General features: G+C 33.5%; 1 protein-coding gene across 2 annotated transcripts in view; it reads right to left on the reverse strand.

Moving 5' to 3' along the window:
* bru3 (CUGBP Elav-like family member bruno 3) overlaps positions 1 to 18,740 on the reverse strand; it is a 256,980-nt gene that overhangs the window by 162,200 nt on the left and 76,040 nt on the right. For both annotated transcript variants that reach the window (XM_023166239.2, XM_074169682.1), the window contains one exon: positions 16,839 to 16,964. In XM_023166239.2, the coding sequence (XP_023022007.2) occupies positions 16,839 to 16,964 (126 nt within the window). The remainder of the gene's footprint in view (positions 1 to 16,838; positions 16,965 to 18,740) is intronic.

Genomic DNA, 18,740 nt, shown 5'->3' on the forward strand with positions numbered 1-18,740 from the left:
ATTGATTTTTGTATTTACTTCTTCTTTATAAACAATGTATGTCAATGAATAAAGCCCATTTATTATTATTATTATAAAATTTTGGTGTGAATTTTTCATCTCTTAGAAGCAGGTCGAAAGCAATACCAAATTCATCAGGCAAGATGAAATCGGATTGGAAATAAACTTGTCCCACTATTTCAATTTTCAGAATACACTTCATACTATTAGAAATTTCCAGCTGAATTCCCACATAAGTTGAGCATATCGCGAGAGTCAATTTAACGAGAGGTTACGAGTAGGAAAAATAATTATTGAAAACAATATCTCATTTGTAATGAAATTGAAAGTATTCTTACAGTTTTCTCCGAATTCACCAGCACTTTTCTCAACGAATAATTTGCCTACCAAATCATTATCACCAAGAAATGATCTACAATGGATGGAAGGAAGTACAAAATTAATCTATCAAACTGAAATAACGTAAATCTTATATATAAAAAAAGATAATGACAAACGAATGAATGAAGTTTATCTTATCTTTGAACATCGTATGAATTAGTAGTGTAAATAAACTATAACGCAAACCAATAAAATTCTTTGTAATAATTTGCATATCAAAATACACAAATTTTGTTGGTATTTTGGAAAATACGATGTAAAATGACATATCGTTACCTCAATTAAATACACATTCAATCGAGAGTACGTAATCAGTTTGTTTCAATTGCTGTTGACAAGTATAACGGTTATTGCCATGGCCAATTCATCCAGAAATATAAAAATTCCCAAACCCATTATGACAATCGAATGATAAAATACACACAAATCAATGTCATCCGTTTTAAAATTTAACCAGACCCATTTCCATTCCAGTAAATATGATTATCATCTAATTCATTCGGTTGTCAATTATACTCGACGTTTTCGATCCCGGAAAATGCATTTTAAATTTCATTAAATTTTGGTTTCAGTTTTGTGTTGAAACGAATTGAATATCATAATTACAGCGGAATACAAAGTCGGCAGTTTTCATCGCATATTAACATAATGCCATTTTGGTTACAAGACCAATTCGATTATGAAGTAATAATAATCGCAAATGAAAATTTGCAACGAAGAGTGCGTGTGTTACTGTGATATATGAGTATTCAAATATAGATAACGAAAAAATAACATTTTTTGAATTGATTTTGATCAATTTGTTTCTATTTTAAATGTAATGAAATATTTATGAGGTTCGATCTAAAGCAAAAATGATGAGAATGATAATTATAAATAATTACCATCAACAAACTGCTATCCTACGAAAAATTATGGATATAGGCGAAACTGCAAAAGACGAATATCAGAGAATACCTTGTACTACATCAAATTGTTCAAGAAGACACACAATATATTTCAGATTCCAAGACTCTCATCGAGGACGTTTTCTCCAAAACACAAAAAACACTGCAAGATTCATAGTTTTTTTCAAATTTGGAGTGGGAGTCAAAATTAGGCCTCCGAAATGTATAACAAATATTTTGTATTTGCGCAGAAACTTATCGGTATGAATTAAAATATTTGCTCTTTCTCAAACCTACATGAAGTTCTACAAGTTTCATACTTTACAGATTAAGGAGGGTGACAAAAAAAAACAAATAGGGTCAATAAAAAACTCCGATTCCTTCCACAAAAATGCTTTCGTTGAATCCTTCTATTGTATTTACTTCAGTATTAATGATTGCCTCCTTCTGCCTTCATGATAGCTTCAGTTTGTGATGAAAATCTCCTGATTGAAATTTTTGAAAGTGAGTTATTCCATTCACATAATGCAAATTGGAAAAGCTGTTCACAATACAAATAGCTCTTATGTTTGCGGTTTTCTTCCAACATGATACATATTCAAAATTTTTACCATTTCAGAATATTATATTCATTTGGAAAATGGTTCTCAGGAAGTTTATTTCACATAAACGCAGTTCTACAAATAGGAGAGTTTTCAAACAGTGTAAGTTTAAGGTATACTGAGTTGAACCTTGAAACGATGAGCCGCCACAGTACGTCGCGTATTTCGGATATGTACCGCTCTTGGTGCAATCAAATGTACCAAGTCACTGGAACAGCTCCCGTGAAAGTATTTATTGAAAGAAGACAAATCCCCAACCTTTTTCCGATGTTCCAGACTATCAAGGTTACAAGTGATGTTCGCGTCTCCAATCAGGTGGATGACTCTTTTCTAGATGGAATTCAGCAACTTCAGGGTATGCAAAAGGGTGGAGCTTCATTCATGAGAACAATACTGGTCTGAGCTTTGAAAGTATCGCATGTTGCTGAGGTGTGTATAGTTTTTAGGTTTGGAACATCGTTCCAAGCTTTTAAAAAGCAGCCTTTGCAATTCCAACGACATGATTGTGCCAAATCATATTGGTGTCCATTTTAACCCCCAACAAAATTATCGAAGCGGAAAGCGGAATTGTCTGTCCTGATATCATTATTATCCAGTTCTGAGACATTCATCTTGTTGGAGAAAATCGATGCTGGGTTTTTGTGGCATTGAAATAAACCTGGTTACTTTCACCCCAATTCTAATTCACCTCTAAATCCTCATTGAGATATGCAACCTCCTGCTGTCGGTGAAGATGTGCATCCGCAGCAAATGTCCTAGAATCCAAATTGAATGACGACAATTGTTATGCCGTCAGCAAATCAATATATTGGATTCTGGTTTTTCCAATGAGTCGTCGATATAAAATAAAAGAGATTTGGAGACAATATGGATCTCTAAGGAACACCAGCGGTGATGGTAAAAGTATTCGAGAGATATTCATCGACGGCCACTTGCAGGGAACGTTCCTTCAGGACGTTGGAGAGCCTTACACATATCATCCAATTTTGAACAGCAAACCCTCAAGCCACTCACGGTCAAAGGCCTTAGAAATGTTAAGCGCAACAGCTTTTGACTCTCTATGTATTTTATTCTCCTCTATATTTCAGAACAGATTGAGCTTGTTTCGTGGCATACTTGAAACTCGAATTTGATAGTCATCTGAAGTGAGCCCAATTCCAATTCCATCTGAAGATATTAGTTGGAATGACCAATTTTGTTTTGTTCAATTCTGAATACCTACCAACGTCAATAGTTCTCATATCGCGCTGAATTGCCATTTATAACTGTAAACACATTATTTGAAAAGTTATCGAAAATTCAGTGTAATTTCAGTATAATTATTTTTCTTTTTTTTTGGGAAAAAAAGTTTTTGGCTTTCTACTACTCCATCTGATACAAAAAAAGGGATGAGAGAATCTTCCAAAGAAAGGAAGGAAGTAATCAATTTGAAACTCTATACATGAATGTGTAGATCATGCAAAGAAGTAACTTTCAGACACAAACTGAAAGAAAGTCCTCCTGAAACAGCTACTTTCATATAAACATTGAATTACACGAAAGAAAATAATTCTTTCGAAACAAATACTTCTATATGAACACTGAATTATACAGAAGATAATTTTCTCTCTCAGTTTGTATTTCAAACATTTGTTGTGGACATTCAAAATCGTAATTCATGAATGAAGCGTGTGTATTTTCTATAATGTTATCCAATTTGGTACTGAAGAGCCTTAGGGCAAGTGTCTTAAGGCGAAACATCGGTGTATACCAGTGAGGATGACAGTGTTCTATGTGAGTACAATTTATTACCATTCATTCAAAGTAGAACTCATGTAAGTGATATCTGATTCTTATTCCACAACAAATGTTTGAAATACAAACTGAGTAGAGAAAAGTATCTTCTGTATAATTCAGTATTCATATAGAAGTATTTGTTTCGAAAGAATTATTTTCTTTCGTGTAATTCAACGTTTATATGAAAGTAGCTGTTTCACGAAGACTTTCTTTCAGTTTGTGTCTGAAAGTTACTTCCTTGCATGATCTACACATTCATGTATAGAGTTTCAAATTGATTACTTCCTTCCTTTCTTTGGAAGATTCTCTCATCCCTTTTTTTTGTATCAGATGGAGTAGGAGAAAGCCAAAAACTTTCTTTCCCAAAAAAATTAATCACTCCTAAAAATATAACCCCTTCAATTCAATTCCTTTTCATAGTCGTATTTATGTTGGGTGAAATTATCAGAATACAAAGCAAATTCTTAGAAGTTTGGTTGTAAGTAGTTATTTCCATACTCACAATATGAAATAGTGGGGGTCATTGGCTTTTTTCGAATCGATCAATTGATTGATTGAGGTTTTTCATTTCTGAAGAGTCAAAATATTATTATTGAATAGAAATATGATAAAATAAAGAAAAAGAAAAGAGCGAGATGAAAGTGAAAAATGTTTTCATCAAAATTTTCAAGTCAGGGGTAGCAGGTTCAGTTTAGCATTGAATGCAATTTGGAGAAGGAAACGTACCAAATTTTTTTAAACCACTCGTTCCCCACCCTAGAGTAGATATATGTAATGTGATCCTCCTCGAAAAAAAAAGAGAAATCGTTATTCCGATAATGGCTCCTTGGAATAATGTCTTCGCTACTCTCTAATCTTAAGATTATAACGGTGCGCCTCAAAACGGCAGATGAAGAAGGCTCTCAGTTTTGGTTCGCTACGATTCCTCAGGGCACATGACTATCAGATGCATGTTATGGGGAGGGGTTATTGGTGGATGGCATAAAATTAATAATGATATGATCTGCCTCTACTCAGGACATACGGTTATTGGGTTCGAAGAGAACTTACCTCATGATGAGAGTAATGGTCATGGATTGTTGATGCCGTCCCTAGATTCGGAGATTTGGTAACTATATATAATATTGGGCTCCATTTAGCATTACCTAAGAAATTGCCATCTTCTGTGATCGATAGACAATTCAAAGGCGACCCATGAAAACTGAGTCTTTATAAGAAAGAAATATCAATTCAATGCTGTCTTTATATTATTGTGATGTCAATTTTTTGCTTGTTAGACAAGCGCCATAGAGAATACTCTGACTTGATAACAACCTTACTATTCACAGACTGAAATTCTAGTCATAGCCAGTTGATAATGGGCAATTAAGTACCAACCAACATACATGTCGTGTCGAAATAATGGTTAGTTCAGAATTGGATAATTATGAAACTTCATGAAAAGGTCAGGAGAGAGAATCAGCTCCCGTAACATGACTTTCAATTTGCTGTGCTGAGTCCAATTATAAAGTTATTTTCTCTACGGTGTTATTCAATCCTTAAAATAAATATTCACCGTCTGTCTAACTCCGAATCATAAAAATTGATGATGATGCAATTCACAACACGTGCATGATAGAGGTGGATTATTCAGATTCAGTGAGCTGTGTCTCATTGATCGAAGTTTGGGTAGTGATCGGTGACCATTGCTCAGATTGTGATTGACATATTGGTGAATCTAAAAACACAAAGAATGAAATGTTGAGCATTGATTCTGTTCCTATTTTCATTGTAGAAAACCTTATATATCTTCATGGTTCATTACCTTCTTGATCTAACAGTGGTAACAGTAACAGTTTTATCTAGATATTTGATTGCGACAGGCCACATAACTTCAATAGTGGAGTATTTACTTATTTTAAAATTTCATTTGCATAATATATATTGAGAGTAGAATCATAGCAGAATACAAGAAAATCATGCAATAAAAACTGAAATTTATAAATCGGGACAGGAGTTGAGTGGAGTGAAGCAGTATTCAAACTACAAAGAATAGAGATAATAATAGAAAATAATTTGGTACTCATCTGATCACGGATCAAAGTTTGTGCATTATAAATTATAAATTGCCTTAATAGTCCGGACCAATTAGATAAAACAATAAGCTACCTAAATTCCCACCAAGCTGAAAATCAGTAAAACTATTTAAAATATGATTAAAAATAAAATTTTAAAGTTCCCCATCTTTCCCCTGTATGGAAAAAAAAATTATTCAATGTCAAAGATAAAAAAAATGAGTTTTTCGCGATTTTCAGCAAAACAGTTATCAAAAGTGTTATCATAAAAATACCTCAGCCACCGTTTTTGAGATATAACGATTCAAAAAGTTGTAGAAGTTGTAATCGTCATAATATGCATGAATACGCCACATATGTACATCTCTGTAGTTGTAATATATGTTAAAATATTTTTGGGAAAGGAAGTTTTTGGCTTTCTACTACTCCATCTTTATACACTCCTAAAAAATATAACCCCTTCAATTCAAATGTTAAAATATTTTTCTATCGGTCATTGTAACTTCTTGAAACGTTATATATCAAAAACTGTGGCTCGTAAGAAAAAAGTATTGACACATTTTTTGTAGATAATTTTATCATCTGAAATATTTTCATGATAAAACTCACCATTTTGCTGAAAATCGCGAAAAAACCAATTTTTTTGACCTTTGACATTGAATAAATTTTTTTCCATATTGAGGAAAGGTGGGGAACTTCTAAATTTTATTTTTGATCATATTTTAAATAATCTTAGTGATTTCCAGCTTGGGGGAACTTTAGGACGCTTCGAATGTCTAAATTGACCGAACTATAAAAATCCAGTAATATGCCATAAAATGATAAAAAAATCTTCAAACTTCATGAATGAATCTCAATAACAACTGATCAACGAGTGCCACAAACTTGGGTTGTGACTCATTAAGAAGAATAATTGACCTACCATAGAAAAAAACTTGAAGCTCCATCACCGTTGATAGTGTTATGGACAAATCAATTATTTTTTGGTAAATGGGATTGTTTCTAGAATTTCAATTACATTTTTAAAAAATCAAATGATGCAATGATTTGAAAAAAAAATTATTCAAGACAAGACAAGTTTCATTTTCCAAAAAACTAAATTCATGAATATTAAATAATTTAGTTGAAAATGAAGTTCAACTCGAAGAGCACGAGAGACAAAAAAAAAGGTTGACTATTTTTTGGGTCATACGATCATATTGAAACTGAGTAATATTCCATATATATATATATATATATATATATATATATATATATATATATATATATATATATATATATAATTATATATATATATATATATATATATATATATATATTAATATATATAATTATATATATATATATATATATATATATATATATATATATATAATTATATATATATATATATATATATATATATATATATATTAATATATATAATTATATATATATATATATATATATATATATATATATATATAATTATATATATGATTATATGTCCGAAATGCCTAAAGTGCGCTGAAGGACACCAGACCTCGTACGAAGCCTGCAAAATGTGCCATCTATGGTGGAGGGAAAAGGCGGAGGAGGTCGAAGACAGACAGAGAGACAGGCAACCGCCACCGAAAAATAGGTCTAGACACCAGTCCCCAAACTGGTCTCTGCGCCACCTCCTGAAGTCAACTCCTGGACGAAAATACGACGAGATACAACAAGTACCTGGGTCACCACCTCTCCCTCATCCACCACCAGTGCAGGGAGAGCCTCAGCAGCAGAGCAGCATCGAACATGTTGGCATCAAGCACACGGGTTGATTTATAAAATGCTAGATATCTTCCATGAGCGGCGCGAATGCGATCGCGCTTAGTTCATGGAAAAGCTGGCTGAAGTAAATCACGTATTTCCGTGATATCAGAATTACTCTTACCTTACAGATATGGAGTAACGAAATCGCAACACCACGAGAAATCTCCCGTAAGCTTTCGCAGGAAGCGAGAAGTCAGACTGAATGTTGAAATGAGGGTCGTGGGTCTATGAGGCGGCGTCTTGGGGCTCAATGTTGGAGTCTCATCCTGCTGATATCCCCTTTTCCTTCATCAATCCTTTTCCCCTCCTCCTACCACTCACGTATGTGGGAGAGATGTAAATATTGTAAACATTCAGTACAGTAGACCTCAAATTTGTTGAAGAGAAATGTATAATAAAGTATTTTTGATTTTATAACCTAACCTAACCTAACCTGATTAAAACTAATTATAGGCACGACACTGGCCAGAAAGGGAGTTATCGTAATCCAATAGTAATACAGTTGGGAGAGTTTATACCAGCCCAATCGCTGCCGTGTACTGTACTCATTTCTTTAAAAGTTAATATACTGACTGTCAAACATATTTAAAGTTAACAAAGTCACTGTAGAACTGAACGATTCTCCAGGCGGGTTGAAGTGCCATTACTTTCCAGTCAAATATTTAAGAAGTAGAAAAACTGGAAAGAATTAGGAGATGTTGCAACTTCCACTTCTTGAGGAGTAGCATTTCAAGTTGTCACCCTGGCTCGAGGGAGTACAAACTGTCTAAATTTAAAAGTTCGCACGACGACGGAGAACAACCTTGCTGCCTCGAGCGTGTTCTTTTCCCATCCCTTAGGTACAGTCTCTGCTGTAGAGGGACACCTCAATCATGGAATGAAAAATCCACATCAACAAAACACCGCGTATTTTCGAAAGCCAGTGGCGCACCCACTCTTTATTTTGACAGAACAAAATGAATACTTTGTGTTATTGCTTTTGTTTGACGACTTTCATACTCAAATTAGTTGCTTGCTTTAAAAAATAAAATAAATGAAAATCATCATTGAGTTGAATAGCCTCAGGTGTGATTTTGACTATTATAAGTTCACAAAATCACGACACGTGCTCCGCTATATAATAATTTTCTCAAGAAGGAACCTTCAAATAATCCTGCTTGAGGAAGTTTTTGTATAGCGAAACAAGTGTAGCAATTGTGTGAACCTACCATAATATGGATCTCAATGAACTATATCGGTAAGTTATTTCACTATATAAAAATCAGCTAGTTTGAATTATATCGATACTACGTCAAAAATATCATCCATTAGTAGAATAGCTATCCATCTATCAAAATGTTTTTGACGTTTTACCCTATTTTGTGGTGATTGGTTTATGATGAACGGTGATCAATAAAACTGCTAATAACAACTTCATTTTCACTCAAAAAATACAGTTCTTAACATGTAAGAAGTTAAAATTTCTAATTTCTATTAGATCGCTGATACATTCTCCAGTTAGAACTCTTGGGTTAAATGGGTTGAAAAATATTGAAAACAGCTGTTTCATGAACAGTATAATCCAATGTTTATCAAACACGAGATGGTTGCTGGAATATTTAAAAGAGGATACATACATGGAAGATATCAATACTAGTAGTTCTAGTATGAAAGATGTTTTAATCAAAGCGTTTCCAGAAGTTATCAAGGAATTGTGATCAGAAGATTTATCTGTAATTGATACGATCTACTTTGTAAGTCAGATTCAAAGATTTGCCCCTCGATTCAGGGGTTTTGTCCATCAAGACGCCCAGGAATTGTTTCGATAAATTTTAGAAGGTTTACATGAGAACCTCAACAGAATTACTGAGAAACCTGAACCGATCTTAACGGAGATTGACGAGAAATTGAGTGACACCGTAAAAGCACAAGAGTTCTGGCTGAGATATTTGAATATGAACAACTCTAAGAATCTAGACAATTTCGTTGGTCAATTAAAATCCATTATGAAGTGCACACACTGTGGACACTCATCAGTAACCTTCGATCCTTTCTGGGATTTGTCTCTCCGCATACCACAGTTGCTTGGATTCCTTTACAAGAGAGAAAACTCTGAATGGAGATGAAAAACCGACGTGTTCGAGGTGCAAATAAATGAAAGTCCCTATCAATCTATAAGTTTCTTCGTATTTTAGTAATTCATTTGAAATTATTTATGGACGGGAGGAAACGAAACAGCACCTTTGTATTTCATGATTGTCACAATAAATTATTTCAACTGAACGTCAAAAGTATTTTGATCCATAACAAAAAAACAAACATGCAGTGCATACCTCATTTCAAAAGTTTTTCAATTCTGTATCTAACGCTCTGACTTTTTTAATATTATAACGAAGAGCGATGTCACAAAAAATTATGAAATGTTTTAAATTCATTTCAAATAATATTAGAACTGCTCACCATAAACTTGCATACAGTGATATAAATGAGTTCTTGTTACCTCCTTCACATTCAGTTGTTACTAGCCTATAACACCTAGAATATTCTTCTCCTAAATTATCTACAGTGGTTGACTGTGTCTCATAGACCTTTGATTTCAACTATTCCAATAAGAAGTCAAGTAAAGTCAAATCGGAAGATCTGGGTGGATACTCTGTAGAATTTCTATTTCCAAATCATCTGAAAATTATTGTTCTACTCAATGAGGTGGAGTCCCATCTTGTTGAGAAACTACTCCATTCTGCGGTAGAGAATCTAAGTGGATGCTTGACATAACTTGATTATTCAGCGAATTTGAATATCGTTTGTTATTTAGGTTTGCTTCCAAAAAGAATGGTCCAATAATATGATTACCCGAAATTTCTGGGATATCAGGTGTAATTTTGGCGTGCCACATTGGAATTCCAATCTGTATTGAAATTAACTCGCCCCTCCAGAGAAAAAGGTACACATTCAGATAAATGAAACATGTGTTTCATAACAAAGCCGGATTACGGTTGACGCGTTCCCAGAGAATCCCACAAAAACTATTTCGTCGAAATCATCTTCATTCAATTCAAAAGTCATTTTGATTTCATAATGGTGGAATCTGTGTTGATGAAAAATTAATAAAACGTTTTCACGACTCACTCCTGGAAAACAGAGACTGCGTATTTTTCATCAAGATGAGCATATAACTGCAACATTATTACCTTCGTTATTGACTATTCCTGAACGAATATGTTGTTGTTATTAACGTTACCAGTTTTGATGGATTCATGGAAAGGCATAGTACAAATCCACTATTTCAATAATTCGAGTTCGAACTGAGTCAAAAGTCACTATTTAGGAATAACTTCGACATAAATATCAAAAACTTCAGCAATAACTAGATGATTGAATTGAAAAAAAGAAATTTTCCACCGTGAGTGGAAAATTATTATCATGAGTATTATATATCAGTGCTCAGTTTGAGCAGCTCACATAGTGAAATTATGTGTTCAATTTGACCTTCTAGTTTGAAATTGAATGAGAACTGGAAGATACTTTCAATTTTCGTTGGAATGTCAAAAATTGTTATAATGTTGGATACATGTGTCCTAGTTAACTTTAGTTTAGAATTGAGTGAAAATTGATAAAACAAACATTTTTTATGACTTACTTCCTCGTACTTCTCGTACTAATTCATTGACAATCCTGTTCTTTTGATACTAAATAATTCCATATGATTGGCACCAAACAATAAATTTTATTGTTTCCGGGGTAAACCTTATAATTTCTAAAATGAGTTTCCTTTGAAAGAAAATTTGGCAATCAACTTCTCATAATGCCAAGTATGGCAATATCTTCTCCTCTGAAGTTCAAGATTTCATTTATAATATGCGGCACCTCAAGAGCATCCTCTCTGGCGACAGCAATATTTTCTCCTTCCTTAACAAGGAAAGGCAACAGGTCAAGATTTGTAACGTTCCTAGTATTTTAATATTAAAAGCTGAGAACTCATATTTTCCGCAGTATTTTTCAAATTACGTTCGTACAGCCAGACGAGGACTCTCAAACGGAGATAAATAAAAATGTTCATCTAAAAACCGGTAACTGGAATGGGCAAAGCATGCAATTATGTTCTCCGTCTCTGTTTGGTACGTATTCGAATTAATGTTGACAGTAATGGTACGCGGATTCAGTTTACGAGTTTCCGTAGAGTTTCTGAGAGAAAAATCAGATGACTTTTATTTCGTATTTTTGTCACTATATATATATATATATATATATATATATATATATATATATATATATATATATATATATACCGGGTGTCCCACATTTTATGTGACAGGCAATATCTGGTTTGTTGAAGGAGATACACAAAAATGTTTCATACAAAAGTTTTAGGAGTTCATGAGAGCTATATTTTGATATGATTTTTAAATATACAGGGTGTTTGGTTTAGGTGCTACAGACCAAAATTCCATTTTTTAAAATAGAACGCCCTGTATATCATTACATATTCAGATGCTACGTTAAATTCTGATGATGTTAAAAATGATGTTCATTTCATGTTTGGTTTTTGAAATTCGGTTACGGCGTTGTTGAGTTATTGCTTAAAATGTAAAGTCTTGAGAACGACTATTATTTTTAAAAATATCTCATACAATTATTCTCTCTGCATCAGATTACATGAAAATTAGTCAAAATTTTGGGTGTTCGAAGTAATGGTTTCAATTTTGAGTTGTGGAATTCAGTCAGGAATCATTTTGAATATGAAACAATTGCGAAATTGAAAGAGGTGTATTCGAAAACAAATCTTTAATTAATAACAATGTAAATAATATAACTTGATAAATCATTTCATAAGAATGGTAGGTATCTAGAAATAAGTCATAAAAATTGTTCAAAGTGATGCCCATTAGATATTATACAGGCTTCGAAACGTCGAATCACTTCTCTCGTACAAGTCGCTCTTATAATATCAGGCGTAATATCACTGCACGCTAGTCGAATTTTCATTTTCAGATCATCCACATTCAAAGGGGGAGTAGTGAAAACAATATCTTTTAAATAACCCCATAGGAAAAAATCAAGCGGTGATAAATCTGGGGAACGAGCCGGCCACCGAATTGGACCCTTAATACCAATCCATCTATTTGGGTACGTTCTATCCAGATATTCAGTAACAACCTGTGAATTGTGAGGAGGAGCACCATCTTGTTGCCACCAAATTCCTTGTCGTTCTGCTATGGGAATATCTTCCATCAACTGGATCAAATCATTTTCTAGAAAATGTAAATATCGCAATCCATTGAGATTTTCATTGAAAAAGTAAGGTCCTATGATGCCGCCATTGAACAATCCACACCATACATTAATACCCCAAGTAGTTTGAAAATTACTTTCGCGGACCCAGTGGGGATTTTCTTGAGACCAATAGTGACTGTTATGTCGATTCACAACTCTTCACAACTCCATTATTGTGGAATCGCGATTCATCTCTCCACAAAATTTGACTGAATATGTTAGGACTTTCATGTAATATTACCTGAATACAAGCAATGAATTCAAGTCGTCGTTCAAAGTCCGTGGGTTTCAAACCTTGTACCAACTGAATTTTGAATGGGTGGTATTTATTTTCTTTCAGAATTCTCTGTACATTAGATTTACTCACACCGACTTCTTCTGCAAGAGTACGGATAGAAACATGTGGATGAATAATAATATAAGCCAACACATTGATCTCTAAATCTTCAGTTCTAACAGATCTCGTATGATGACGATGCTTTATAGTAGAAAGAAATGACCCAGTTCGCAATTTTTCTACAACTCTCGAAGAAGTCATTCGTGACGGAATGGGTCTGTCTGGAAAACGTTCTTGGTATAGACGTTGTGCTTGACGGCAGTTTTTCTGACATTCCTCAAAAATTAATAACATATCAATGCAATCACTTGGACTAAACGCGAAAGGCATACTGGAGTTTTCGCACAAAGAACACAGTTACTGTTTTGCAAAGAATCACTGAATCGAACTGACAAGTAGATACAATTCAACAACATTTGTTACTATGGCATCAACAAGCATAAGCTACTTGATGAAATTGTGCAATATAAAGCAATTCACCCTCAAGTTAGTCACATTCTCAGGAATTTCAATATTATATTCAAGTGATATCGACATTGTATCGAAGAGGTGAGAATAATGGTTTGTATTCAGTAGTAGTCTAGTTCAATTTTAAAAGATATAGACTGGATTCGTGTACGAGTAAATAAGTTTTTTTGAAACTTTATATTTAAGGAAAAGTGCAATAACTCAACAACGCCGTAACCGAATTTCAAAAACCAAACATGAAATGATATCAGAATTTAACGTAGCATCTGAATATGTAATGATATATAGAGCGTTCTATTTAAAAAATGGAATTTTGGTCTGTAGCACCTACACCAAACACCCTGTATATTTAAAAATTATATCAAAATATAGCTCTCATGAACTCCTAAAACTTTTGTATGAAACATTTTTGTGTATCTCCTTCAACAAACCAGATATTGCCTGTCACATAAAATGTGGGACACCCGGTATATATACAGGGTCCTGCAACAGTGGCGCGGTGTTCCATATCTCTATATAGGAAGCAGATAGGAATCTAATTTTCTATAATATTACCTTATTGCTCGAGCTCGACAAAATAAAAATATTGGCGGTCACACAGGGTGTTCGATTTTTTCTGGGCGGATCCCAACTGTGTCTTTTTAAATGGCAACCTATATTTTTATCGCTTTTTCGGTTTCTTCATAGAAAATAAAATAAACTTTATGTATATCTGCACTTCGAAAATATTGGTCCATTTTGTGGTGTAATTCGCAACTTGTTTATCTAGCAACAGGTAATTTTAGGAATGGGCGATATTTTAAGGAAAGGGTATTTTTTGTATATTCTTATCAGTCGTCAAATGGATTTCGCTTTGAAAAAATGACCATTTTTCGAAAGAAATGCTCATTTAAGAAAAACTATTGAACTTAGCCATAGGGAATACTTAATGAAATTTGTAGAGGTTTCGTTGGCGCTTCTTATGGATCAATAATATACAGGGTGTTCCATTTAATGTAAGGAAGATTCTGCAAATTTTCATTTACAATATTTGGCAAGCGGTTTTTCATACCCTGTATATCACAGGTCGATTTCAGATATATCGTTTGAGAGAGTTACCAATGTAGAATATTCGACCAAAAAAAAATTTCAACTGGACTTGGCACCACTTTATAATTTCAAATATTCTGAGTGACGAATATTGGAAAAAAAAACCTGTCATGCTAGATATCTCGAAAACCGTCAATATTTTCGAAGTGCAGATATACATAAAGTTTATTTTATTTTCTATGAAGAAACCGAAAAAGCGATAAAAAATATAGGTTGCCATTTAAAAAGACACAGTTGGGATCCGCCCAGAAAAAATCGAACACCCTGTGTGACCGCCAATATTTTTATTTTGTCGAGCTCGAGCAATAAGGTAATATTATAGAAAATTAGATTCCTATCTGCTTCCTATATAGAGATATGGAACACCGCGCCACTGTTGCAGGACCCTGTATATATATATATATATATATATATATATATATATATATATATTCTATTCTATTAATTATCTGCGAGCGCTTTCGACAGTTGGTAGTACTGTCATTTTCTGGCACTCCTCAAACTGAACTGGTCATCCTTTTGTCTGTCTCTTTATACGGTCAGAGCGTCTTAACTCAGGTATTTCAGGTACTTTAGGTAAATTTGCCTGTATTTGTTCTGCATCAGGTACTCTTCTTCGTGTTAGATCTTCTCTAGGATTGTGTATGGTTTTGTTTAATATATTGAATGTGAGATCTTGTTGTGTTTTGATTTGTACTTGTTCCTCGATAAGTGATTTATGACTGTTGAATTTATGGATGTTCAAGTTTTCCCAAATGTCCATGCGGTTTCCCTTGTTGATTTGTTTTATTAGTTTTATGTTCTCTGGTGGGGGAAAAATAATGTTTGTTTTGTATGGCGTGTGTTGCAAGGTTTGATTTATATACTGTTGGATTTATGTATGCCTTTTTGTGCTCATTGTACCTTTGGATCAGTTTTTTCTTGGTTTGGCCGATATAGAATTTGTTGCAGTCCGAGCATTGTATACTGTATATCCCGTTTTGGTCTTTGTCTTCTTCTTTTTCATAGTTGTTTATTTTTTGTGTTATCTTCGTGTTCGGCTTGTATGTGATGTTGATGTTCAGTGGTTTGAAGATGTTTGTTAGTTTTCTGGTTTGGTGTCCTACGTACGTAAATGCTGTCCATCGTTGTGTTGTTTTGTATGTTGGGGTGGCTTGATCCTTGTTCTGTATTTTTTGTTTGATTCTGTTTTCTAGTTTATCTATTGTCTTTTGGGTGTATCCGTTTTCGTTCGCTATTTGGTATATGATTTTCCGTTCTTTGTTTCGGGCTTCATTGCTGAGTGGTATCCTTAACATTCTATATATGAATGCGTTATAAGCAGCCCTTTTGTGTGATGGTGGATGGTTTGAACTTGCGAGTATGGTGGAGCTTGTTTGTGTAGGTTTCGTGTATATTGCCATTTGAAATTGTGTTTTGTTGTGGTTATATCCTATGGTTATGTCCAGGTAGTTAAGTTTTGAGTTGTCTTCTTCCTCAATGCTGAAACATAGTTTTTGATTTATTTCGTTAATTTCTTTTTTTATTTGTTCTATCCTCATTTCATTGTTTTGTGATATGTACAGTCCATCGTCAACGTATCTGAACCATTCTCCTTTTCATCATGTGTTTTTATTATTGTTAAGATTTTCTCATCTAGGTATGGTTAGCAGGTATATTTCGAATATAATGCTAGATAGTGGGGATCCCATCGCTAGTCCATATGTTTGTTTATAAATTTTCCCTTCAGACTTACATTAATATTTATATATATATATATATATATATATATATATTATATATATATATATATATATATATTGATTGATGCTACTAATTTTCCTTTATTTTGACTATTTCAATATTAAATTCTACAAAAAGGATTTTAAGCTTTATATCTTCTATTAATTATCTGCGAGCGCTTTCGACAGTTGGTAGTACTGCCATCTTCTGGATGTTCAAGTTTTCCCAAATGTCCATGCGGTTTGCCTTGCCTACTCAAACTGAGTTTTAGTAGAGCATTTCATCAAATAGTATACCCAGTGTTTATCTCCCAAACCCTAGACTACGGATATTTTCCACGTTTTTAAGGTTTCATGGAAAATAAGTTCCTTCTTGACAATGTCATAATGATATATTTTCAAGAGTGATATTAACTGTGTTTGACGGATTTAGTTTCTGCAGAAGAAAAACAGTAAATGAAATAAGAACGCCTTACCTTTACTAGCTCCGTCGGGTCCTCTTAAAATTGTACACTCTTCTATTGTTCCAAAGGGTGCGAATAGTTGTCTGACATCTTCTTCAGTTTGTTGCTTACTGAGCATACCCACGAACAGCTTTCGATCTGTGATTACAAGAAAAAAAAACATTAGTTCAAGTATATCTCACAATCTTTCGAGCACATATAACAATATCTAAACGAACTTGAATGTGCAATTCCATAAACTCGGCTAATATCGACACTCAAGGTACGAGCTCAGGAGCTAGCGTGGTGCAAGAATTCCGGGTACAGATAGAGGAAGTGGAAAAAATGAAGAGATTGTTGTTGAAATTATTTTGCCATTGAAAATATTTGCTGATTCTGTATTAGCGGAATGATAACTTAGGTATATTCAAATATAAGTTCTACAATGGATATACATAAATTCTCCAAAATGAACAGAAGAATTCTATTTGAATCGCTGATGAAGTTTCAGAAAAATTAAAGGTCGCTTCGTGTTTGTAATATTCAATTCTCCAAACTTCTACATCATTGAAAGATGGCAATCACAATTCTAAATATTTAATTTACAAAAGTATCTTCGATACATTTTTTATTCCGAATACAACCAAGAAGGTTGTTTGATAAACATAAGTTTATGCATTTGAGGTGCTTTTATCCACGAGAGCAAAAATGATATTGAAACCATGCGAGTCGAAATTTTGATGATTAACTTCGAAAATTCATGTCAAACCTGAGACGAAATTCGTGTTTTTTTCAATGAAACCGGTTGGATAGGGCAAATTGAATCTATTGATTTTTTTTTTTTTTTACACCAGAACAAAGAAACTGTCTTCTGACACGTGTTTTGTTGACTAAGTAGTCATGATTACGACCACGATTGTTTTTGTCATTTACATATGTCGTAGTCAGACATACCCTTTCTTGGACTTTCGTCATTTCTCAACTGTCATTTTTTCTTGATTTTAGTCCCTTATATTTCTATGATCTTTATTATGACTGCATATATTTTACAAAAAGTTTCAGTTGAACAGAAACAACAATAACCTCCAAACCTACGTCAAAGTTAATTATGATCTGGGTCAGGATTGTTCGTGCTGAGGACAATCTAATTTGAATTGGTGTAGTCATGGGCCAGCTTAGTATCACTGATAAGATATGTGTTAAATTGAAACGTATTTAGAATTTGGCCATGAATACAACGCTTCTGGACTCTGGCTCCAACTCTGGCTTGAACAGAAAAAAATGTTCTCATTTTTCTTGTCACCGACTGCCACACCCGTTCCAATCCCCGTGCTGTTTTATATATATATATATATATATATATATATATATATATATATATATATATATATATATATATATATATATATATATATATATATATATATATATATTCTATTATCTATAACGGAAACAGTTTAATATGGAAATCGTACAACTGACAACACATTAACCCAAATTTTATCAAAATGTTCTATAAAAACTTCAGCACTTTATTGCATCCCATTGAACTCTCCACCATTACTATAATTTCAGTGAAATTTCAGCACAAGGCGCCTAAGAAAATATCCGTCAGCTGAGATAATAGAGGCAATTTTATAGATGTTCAAAGTTTACTACAAGAAGGGTTTGTTACCGATAAGATCTGCCTTCGAGGACCCTTTTTAGTGATTTATTGAGATTGTGTAGAGTTGTCTCAGGAAGAGTATACAGATCAATCCCAGATAGAGTTCAAGTGTCCCAGGATGATAGTTAAGATTAGTTCGTTTCCGGAAAAGTGATGTTTCTTACGCCTCTTCCTGTTCATATTGTTTTGAGTTCAACTAGAGAGGTAGTGACATAGATTTCAGATGGCAGTTGATGATGCTATCATAGTCTAGTGAGGAAATACCTCGC

This window comes from Leptinotarsa decemlineata, unplaced genomic scaffold (assembly GCF_025532065.1).
Source record: "Leptinotarsa decemlineata unplaced genomic scaffold, Ldec_3_MD MMD2_P_RNA_scaffold_5, whole genome shotgun sequence".
In the NCBI taxonomy this organism is placed as follows: Eukaryota; Metazoa; Arthropoda; class Insecta; order Coleoptera; family Chrysomelidae; genus Leptinotarsa; species Leptinotarsa decemlineata.